General features: G+C 41.5%; 2 protein-coding genes across 3 annotated transcripts; both read left to right on the forward strand.

Annotated features, from left to right (window-relative positions):
- The first annotated feature begins 1350 nt into the window (after nucleotides 1-1350).
- smim7 (small integral membrane protein 7) lies at nucleotides 1351-3612 on the forward strand. The gene is made up of 5 exons (XM_079267531.1): nucleotides 1351-1448; nucleotides 1673-1714; nucleotides 1805-1857; nucleotides 1956-2046; nucleotides 2873-3612. Exons 1-5 carry the CDS (start codon nucleotides 1423-1425, stop codon nucleotides 2886-2888), a joined length of 228 nt encoding a protein of 75 aa, XP_079123657.1. The 5' UTR covers nucleotides 1351-1422; the 3' UTR covers nucleotides 2889-3612.
- Nucleotides 3613-4694: 1082 nt separating this feature from the next.
- Nucleotides 4695-9145, forward strand: LOC306777041 (mediator of RNA polymerase II transcription subunit 26). 2 transcript variants are annotated; one of them, XM_079267994.1, is made up of 3 exons: nucleotides 4695-4981; nucleotides 6180-6257; nucleotides 6360-9145. In XM_079267994.1, exons 1-3 carry the CDS (start codon nucleotides 4910-4912, stop codon nucleotides 7929-7931), a joined length of 1722 nt encoding a protein of 573 aa, XP_079124120.1. In that variant the 5' UTR covers nucleotides 4695-4909; the 3' UTR covers nucleotides 7932-9145. The 2 variants fall into 2 exon arrangements, with proteins under 2 accessions (XP_079124120.1, XP_079124121.1); XM_079267995.1 differs by having other exon boundaries at nucleotides 6183-6257.
- Nucleotide 9146: the final 1 nt, after the last annotated feature.

Below are 9146 nucleotides of genomic sequence, written 5' to 3' on the forward strand. Positions count from 1 at the left end.
GCCGAGGTCGTGCACACAACCGCTGGCAAAAAAGGTGGTATGCCTCAATACTTTGAATGCTTTCATTTGTTTTCTTGAGTAGAAGGATGTCTGGAGGACAATAGTTGCTTCACGTTATATCCACCGCCTCGATAGCAGGAAAGTCTTTCAATTTAGTTGAAAAATCGCTCCCCTTCGTAACATGTTCCATCATGTTGTGGTTTCCTCTCGTAATATTGACTCGTAATTCCCTTGAGGTGCGTTCACACCGGACGCGTCGTTTTTTTGACGCGCCGCAAAAACGCGTCCAATGCGCTGCCGGTCGTGTTTACACCAAACGCTGTGTGTAAAGACTCATTCATCCGCTCTTATAAAAACATCCCGCAACCCGGATCAGATCCTGCACCGAGGCTGCAGCAAACATGTGGCTGTTGACACACGCTGTTTACATTCTTTCAGATGATGCAGACAGGTTGTAATTAAAGGCGCAGCACTACCGAAACCTACATAAATAATCAGCAACCGAATTGTTTCTATTTTAGAATTTATTGCATTTATTTATCTTTCTATTTTTGCTTATAATCATTGTGAACAATAATCAGAGCAATGATCTCTGCAACCACAAGGGGGCATCAAAGCCGTCAAATTGAAAGTCTTCCAGCTCCCAAATTTCCATTTAAACATGCTTGCTTTATTAGATGGGTGAAAATGTCATCCATCTGAATTCCACTTAACGTCCTTATTTTTGAAGTAAGAGCTATTCAAATGTGTTCAGCAAGATGCTTCTGCCAAATATGTTTGCTCTTGATTATTGTATTCAATTGGGTAAATGAAATGTTTTTTTGTTTTTTTACTTATGCTGTGTGGTAAAACCAAAGACAGTTAAAGTTCATAACTAAATAATTCACTGTTTTTGACGTTACTATCCAAAAGGTTTTGAGGGGATTCTGGAGCCTAAAATGGTTGGATATATTTCGACAGGGTCCAGCTGTAATAAATAAATATAGAAATGGATAATTAAGTCGTTTAGCGTTTCAGTATCATACAGAGGTATGGTTTATCGTATGGAACAGAATTTTAAAAAGCATCTATAAAACCAAAAATCTACTTCTGCAGTGATCAACTTGCTGCTGTTACCGTTTCTCGCCTGCAGGTGACGCTCAGGTGTCACATACATTTAAGGTGTGTTTTTTCCCTAAATATAGTCTTTCAGGTATCATTTTCAGATGCGGTATGTTGTTGTACATTCGTCTTATTCACCATTCATTGTACTGTTGCTATAACTGAAACCACATGTACTCCTACGTCGGCGGCACAAAACCTGGCAAGCCGTCATCTGGGCAACAATCCCCACACACAGATCTCTGAGACGTCATTGGTCACATTCCTGATTGCGTGACCGACCACGGAAGTGAGGCGTCTCTGTGATGTGATGTTATCAAAATGATCGGAGAGCTGTTGATATTCGGGTATTTTTTCCGGTTTCTGACATGTTTCGCTGAGATATACATTTGTATTTAATAGAAAATATGTGTGTTATTTTGCAATGAGTTGCTGGTTAGATGGCGGTGTATCAAGCTAGCTAAATAACAAGCTAGCTCTGTGCTAATGCCAGCTCACCAGCTAGCATTAGCTCAGATAACACTATTAACTTTACCTATCAACACACAGTTTGTCTCTCTGTGCTCTCTAGGACCTTACTGGTAAATGCAGGGGCTGTGCTGAACTTCAAGCTGTGAGTATCAACGTTACGGTCACACAGTTTAAAACCTCACATCAGAGCTACAAAGCAACCAGTTGAAGTTTAACTGTGGGTGTTTTGCAGCAAAAGGAAGGAGTCTCAAGGATTTGGAGATGAGTCCAGATCACAAACAACAGGTGTGTATATGTGTGTGTTGGAGAGAGAGAGGTCACAAAAAGGTGTGTGCCAGGTAAATGCAGTTCTCAAAGCTCAGCCATGAACATCTGTCTTTTAGGTGACAACATCAGAGAGTTTCTGCTCAGCCTGCGATACTTTCGGATCTTCATCGCTCTATGGAACATCTTCATGATGTTCTGCATGGTCCTGTGAGTAATCAACTTACTGTAGACATGTAACGGTTGGTTGTGATAGTGAACAGGCTGCAATGTCTTAAGAAGCACTTACATTATTGTGCTGATGGGATTTTGACAGTTTTTGTCCCCAAATGTCACTCTAAGGATAGAATTCGTACTCTCAACAAATCCCATGAAAAGACCAAAATCAACAATGTGGTATTCACCCCACTACTCCGCATAGCCTAATGAGCTAGGGGTGCCGCAGACAGGGTAGTGAAGTCAGAAAGTACTGGGACACGGATTAATGCTGTGTTGGTTTTCATATGGAATTTGTTTGTTTGACAAATCGAGAGAAAACGCAAACGCCAGCGTTCTTCTTTAAAGAATAATCTCTCTGTCAACTTTCTGACTATGTTAAGTCAAAACATTCTCTGTAAAAGTACAGAAATATCATACCTTGTATTAAGAATTTAATGTGACACATTTTCAAGTAAGACCATATTAAATTGTCTTTGGCTAGGGTAGGGTATGTTTCGGGGTTAAAGCCATAATCCAAATGTAGTTAAACCAAAAGGGATCTTCAACAACTAAGTAATTTTTTCAGATTGTATTAATAGGTTCATTGACAGCCATAATATTTGTAGTACAAATACATTTAACTCATGAAGTAATGCGTAAAATATTTTTTTTAATATTTATGTTTGCAAGTCTATTTCCCTTCTTCCATCATTCCTCCTTCTTTAATTGTGCTTCCGTTTGTGTTTCCTTACATGTCCCAGAATACTTTATTAAAGAATCCTAGAAATTGATGAAGTTGTTTCTTATCTAACTGGCTGATCGTCTTCACTCCTGACAGGTTGTTTGGGTCTTGATCAACATTTGTGGCGACTGGACTTCCATCAGGATGCTGATTTTCCGAGGAGGATTCTATAAACTTCTGTTTAATCTGAGTTTGCTGTTCTTTTGGCCCTTTTAACTGTAATTAGGCTACATTTTCTTTACAACCCTAAATCTTAAATCTGCTTCTGGCTGTACAGGAATTCATGAATCGCTGTATTTATTTTGTCTTACAGGAGTTGTTACATTTGTACTTTGATCAAGCTGTAACTGCACCAGCACCCGTTGCCTTCGCTGAGCTTCTTTATAGAACATGAGCTTTTTTCTCCAGCCTGCCAGTTTGCTTTTAAAAGAAACAGCAGGGTTGAAAATGATGGATAACCTTCACTGACAGGATGAAACATGTTTTTATGTGACTTGTTACCTGTGTGTCATCATTAAGGGTCCCGCAGTCAGCAAACTATTCAAATCTGGTGGAGAATCTTGTGAATTACTAAGATCATCTCTTTTACTTGCACAGCTGTCACAATTCAGATGAATTCACTTAATGAACTCTACATCTCCTCTGTACAAACATCAACACATTTACTCACCAGCTGTTATGTTCTAGTGTAGTGTTGGTCGATACTGAATGTTAATGCAGACTTTAAAAAAAAATAAGACTTCCTTTATTCTGGTGCACGTGCTGTAAGTAAATGTATATTCCCTACAATGTAAATGTGTCCTTATTAACTATACAAATACAGTTTTCTTATCCAATGTCTGTTAATTGACTTGTATGGATGTGCTTGTCTATTGTCAGAAGGGATATGTGATCCAATTCTGACCTCATTACACCTAAAGTACAGTTTTTTTTTGTCAGTCATAAATTGACAATACTTTATATATACTACATACCAATTATATACAGTATGTACTGTACACTTATTACTCTGTAAAGTTTGGGGCAGTTGATATACAAAAAAATGTACAATTTGCCGTCAAATATATTTTATATTAAAATTCTAACTGCTACTTTAGAATCTCAATGACCATTAAATGTAACAAAAATAAGCAAATGGTTATTGTCTCTTCATAGCAAAAAGGTCCTGGGTTAGAAGCCATTGTCTGTTGGAATGTGAAGTAATGGATGGAAATGAATGAATGTTAAGTTCTGTGTGTAGCCGCCTCGAACCACTTCTCGAGAGATATATTTCTCCACTCACTCTTTGAGGTCACAAACACTCTTATTGTGGTGTCGGATCAAAACACTAGAAAATATATATATATATTTTCAAATTCCAACGAGGCAACAGTGCCATCAAGTGACAATGAAAGAAAAGAGATATACACAGTGGGTGTGTGTGTGTGTATATAAGAAATAAGGTTTTGCCAGCTTTTGTTTTTTTTAATAAGGGTGAGATGGTTGCAAAGTAATATTCATTTATTTCTATTTTTAATTTACATTTATAGAAGAGGAATTTTGCCTGAATAACAATTGCAGTTATTATCTTATCTAGAAATTAAATCTATCTTTATAGGAAAGATTTTGCATAATATTTTGTTATAAATGTTTTATATTTGCACGTTAAAAATATAATTTTGAAACCTGTGACGGAAACATGTTACGGTATAAAACGTAGGAATTAATTAAAAACAAAACACAAAGACCCTTTGTCGTGCAGAGCACACTATTGTTTAATTTAACGCGACATCTTTCTCGTGGGGGGTCTCTCACAGAACGGATCGGATGTGAACAATTGGTTCCGTAAAATTCTCCCATCATGCACTGCGCGCGCTCTTCACAAAAAGCCCCATGAGAAGACCTGAGAGGAGCAGGCTACCAGCCGAGGGGGGTAGCCGATACCCGGAGAGGTTGCTGGCTGCTCGTCGTCCGAATTATTACATCGTGACGGCAGCGAATGAAAACAAAAAATAAAAAGCATCATAAAACATGGTGCTCGCTCCCAGAGAAGATCTTCCGTTGGGCCTGTGAGTGTCGGCAGGTTCTCCACCGCCGCCTCTTCGGGGGATTCTACTGTCTTGAGTCCGTCCTGACCCGCGACACCGCAGGGCGATGACAGCGGCTACAGCCACTCCGCAGGTGATGAGAGACCGGCTGCTGCAGGCCATCGACGGCCAGAGCAATGTGAGTATAACCGCTAGTTTCCAGAGAACAGACTGGGCGCAGAGAGGCAGACAAACAAGGCCAAGCCGACTCTGGGTTGACAAAGTGGGGGGCAGGCAGTGAATGGCGAGTTATAGTATGTTCCTGCTAATTAGCTGGCTAACATCACTAGTTGGCTAAAGTAACTCATGCTGGGCATTCCAGCGCCTGGCTGTCTGACTCCTGCTGGCTAATGTTGATGTAGCCACGTTAGCTTAAGAAGACTGGGTACTTGCTAAACTGAGCTACCAGGTAGGAAGTGTAACGGTACACCCAGAGGTTCTGCCCTTTAGTGACAGAGACGTTGATTAATTGGGGCTTCAGGGATGATCTTCACATAGATTACATTATCACCTATACTCTTCTCTATCAAACAGTTGATTAGATTATGATGACATGTTACAGCACTTTTAAGTTGTGCAGTTATATTATACCTCTGGTGATTGCCAGACAAAGAAAGATGCTGTAAAAAAAAAAAAAAATACGGCTATTTTATAAGCTTGACTAACTGAAGCTAGAGATGGTAGTTGCTGATTTGGAGACATTCAAGCATGGCCTTCTGTATTATAATGTATACTGCACTGCTGTGTTCAAAGGTTTAAGCACTGAATGAGCTGAGGTTTGCCTCTAGATATCCTCTGCATGACATACAGATGTTGAGGGAGGGGGGGGATATGACATCCTCTATCGTGAAGTCTATTCATAATCTCACAGGAATGTGTTCTCGGGCCAGTCCAGCGAATTGAACGTACTTCATATAACATTAAAATTGAGCAGAAATCCTAAAAACAAATCCAGTGTCCAGTCCTCATTGATTAACCACATTGCCTGCAATGGTCCGTCACTATCGGAGATATTAAAGGGGTCACTACCACAGTAAAGCACTTCTATGTTCTTGTGGGATAAAATGGTGAATTTGCATGCAATCTCAGTTTGTCATATTGAGCCTGAAACCAGTAGAAGTACTCTTGACATACAGGTGCACATCTGAAAGTCTATTCAAATCAAGCCTCTGACCTTCTAACGGCCTTTCTCTCTCTCTCTGGAGAACTTTGGCTAGTTGGGCCTGTGAGGTTATGAATCACACATTGCAACATCTGCATATAAACAACTGTGCGTGGGCGCTGACAATAATTTGATGTCTCAGTATTGTAATATATAAATGTATGCATCTTTTCAGCAGATATGCAACATGGTGGTAGTTATGGAGGTGATCTCCTTTTTGGAGAAATATCCAATCACCAAAGAGGCACTGGAGGTGGGTTACATTCACACTTGCAGTACGTGAAAACAAAACTACATGCAGTTAAATCCTGCGTGGTCATAGTTGCTTTTTAACATCAATCTTATCTCCTTAAAGGAAACCCGTCTCGGCAAGCTCATCAACGATGTCCGGAAGAAAACCAAGAATGAGGACCTGGCAAAAAGGGCCAAGAAGCTCCTGCGAAACTGGCAGAAGCTAATTGAGCCGGGAAAGGGTGAGGCGTTGTCCAAAGGACACAGCGGCGCATCGTGGTCTTCCAATGGTGGTGCTCATCCCTGCATCTCCACTACAGCGGCCACCACACCATCAGGTAAAACGGGTCCAGAGTTGAAGAACAGAAACGACTTCAACAACTGTTACTCCCCGAGGGTGGAGAAACCGAGTAACAGGAAACGTAAGGGTGACCAGAAGGAAGGACAGCTCTTGCCAGCAAAGATATCCAAAACAACTCTTAATGATAAAATTCACAACTCCAAACAGTTGCCGACCAATGGGATTGGTGGTAGCTCTGAAATTTTGACAGATACTCGTGTACATCAGTCTTTGGACAGGGAGATTTCTGAGCCTTTGGACAATGAAAGGGTAAATAAAATCCCAGTCAATGCTGTAAAACCTCATCCAAGTGCCCCGGGATACATCAAGCCTCCGAGCACTTCTTCTTTGCTAAAAGCATCAGTTTTGCAGCAACAAGCCAGACAGGAGAAAGCTTTCTCTGGGGGCCAGTGTCGACCCAGAAGCCCACGCTGTTCCTTGCACAGTCCTCAACCGCCAAAGCAGGAAGCTGGTGTCAAACAGAGTGCAGCACAGTCACAGGTTCTTTCTAGCCCCACTGTGAGGCCTGGGTCTGTGGACACCTCTGGGCCGGAGCCTTCCACTCAGCCTTTCACTGGTTGTGTTCAGGGTTTGCACACAGCCGGTTCAGATTTGGATTCTCAAAGCAGGCCTCCGACTACGTCTCTTCTCAAGTCTTGTGCCTCCTCCTGCAGTGACGTGCTTAGTTTGGAAGATGATGGTGCAGTTATCAATACGGAGAAAAGGAAAAGACAGAAATACAGGCCTAAGGACCATGTGATCAATTTAGATGGCCAGACCGTAGAGGATGGCACTAAACCTGTCAGGTTAAAAGACAGGAGACTGACATTTGACCCTGTAACAGGACAGATAAAATCCTCCTTGAATAAGGAGTCGTGCCAGGAGGGGGGTGTCAGCCTGGGCCACAGACCTGAGCCTCAGTGGTCGGAGCAGCCAAAGCAGACTCCACCAGTCCCTCCCAGTCCCTTCCAGCAGACTGACTGGAAAGAGCTGTCGAGGAGCGAAATCATCCAGTCGTACCTCAGCCAGCAAAGCAACGTGCTGACGTCGTCTGGCGCACACACCCCCGGTGCACACTTTTTCATGACCGAGTTCTTGAAAAAAGAGGAGCCCCGAAGTACAGATGTCAAGAAAACACATGTGCTGGCACCAGAGCTCCCAGCCAGGGATTTACCGGGGATCAGCAGAGAGGTCATCAACGAGGACCTGAACAGATTACACAAGCAGCACTGGTCTGGGGTGAACGGCTGCTATGACACAAAGGGTGCTTGGTATGATTGGACAGAGTGCATCTCTTTAGACCTGCACGCAGACGAGAGCAGGTTAAACATACTGCCGTACGTCTGTCTGGAATGAAACGGAGGTAGGGTTGTGAGCTGCCTTCATCGTATAGCGGAGCAACTCTGTGTGTGTGAAGGCACTTTTATTTCAGTGTATGCTGCAGTTTTGCACCGTTGGTGAAAGTGGAATCTGTGTGTGTGGAGCACAGTGGGGGTGTAATCAGTGTTTTTAGGAGTTTTTGAACATTGTGTTAGGACAGCACGAAGAACTGAGGCTATGCATTAGCTGAACATTTAGCTGTTCAGTAACAGACACTCGATACAGAATGAGTTCCCAATACCGGCCGTTCTTCGTATGGGAGAGTACAACACATAAAACTGCACAGCTACATTTTATTCCTGTTATCTACATGCCACGTACATTTAGGCCATAGTGCAGTATTATTTCTTTTGAATTTAAGATCAATTTGTAGTTAACGTTTAAAAGAAAATGGGACTCGATCAACTCCATCACCTTTCAATAGAGAGTAGTACGTAACATAATTGGAGCAGTCTGCCAATGATGTTTTTGTTACGCTGACTCGTGCATCTTGAAGGCTATTGAGCAGTTTGAAGCTGAAATAAATGCTATCTTATCATTGGTACTAACAGCTATCTACTGCTGTGCAAAATGTTTATCTTTACATCCTTAGAACAGATGTTTACCCATTGCAAAACTGTCTTGTGCAGCCACTTTTAGCTGAAAAGTAACTGACAAGTCAGTTTTTGAATATTGTTCTTGTGTTGTTGGGTCTAAATGCTGTTCGATAAAGTAAACTGTCAGATGTGACTGTGCAGTTTGGGGTGAGGGAAAGAGAGGCTGGTATGGGGGTTGAAAAAATGCATGTTGCTGATCAAGAAATGTGGCTGTCATGTATGATATTTATTTCTATTTACATATTCATTTTACGATTTATATACATGTTCAGGCTACACAAACATTTTTGTTAGATGGTTTTGTTCAGAATTGGTTCAGTGTTGTGACAGTCCAACACAGGAAACTCTCCAAAATGACACATTCTGATAATGTGAACTCTATTTTATACTTGCCTTTTCCCTTTACTGTGTATTTAGGCTATAAAATATGAATTGAAATGGCAGAGCGGTTAATACTACCAGCTTGCATCTTTGTACTGTCAGGACGAACTGAGAAATAAATTGACATGCTGGATAAAGTACTTAATATCATTCCTGTAGATATTGTTTGCCTTATGGAAACCTGTGATTTCCCTAAAGACGGAGCCTTAGTGAA

This window comes from Melanostigma gelatinosum (assembly GCF_949748355.1).
Source record: "Melanostigma gelatinosum genome assembly, chromosome: 4".
Taxonomy (NCBI): domain Eukaryota; kingdom Metazoa; phylum Chordata; class Actinopteri; order Perciformes; family Zoarcidae; genus Melanostigma; species Melanostigma gelatinosum.

Coding starts and splice junctions, on each gene's coding strand:
- LOC306777041 (XM_079267994.1), top strand. CDS start 4,910: ATGACAGCGGCTACAGCCACTCCGCAGGTGATGAGAGACCGGCTGCTG. Junction 4,982..6,179: donor CCATCGACGGCCAGAGCAAT/GTGAGTATAACC, acceptor GCATCTTTTCAG/CAGATATGCAACATGGTGGT. Junction 6,258..6,359: donor TCACCAAAGAGGCACTGGAG/GTGGGTTACATT, acceptor ATCTCCTTAAAG/GAAACCCGTCTCGGCAAGCT.
- smim7 (XM_079267531.1), top strand. CDS start 1,423: ATGATCGGAGAGCTGTTGATATTCGG. Junction 1,449..1,672: donor GGAGAGCTGTTGATATTCGG/GTATTTTTTCCG, acceptor TGTGCTCTCTAG/GACCTTACTGGTAAATGCAG. Junction 1,858..1,955: donor GTCCAGATCACAAACAACAG/GTGTGTATATGT, acceptor TCTGTCTTTTAG/GTGACAACATCAGAGAGTTT.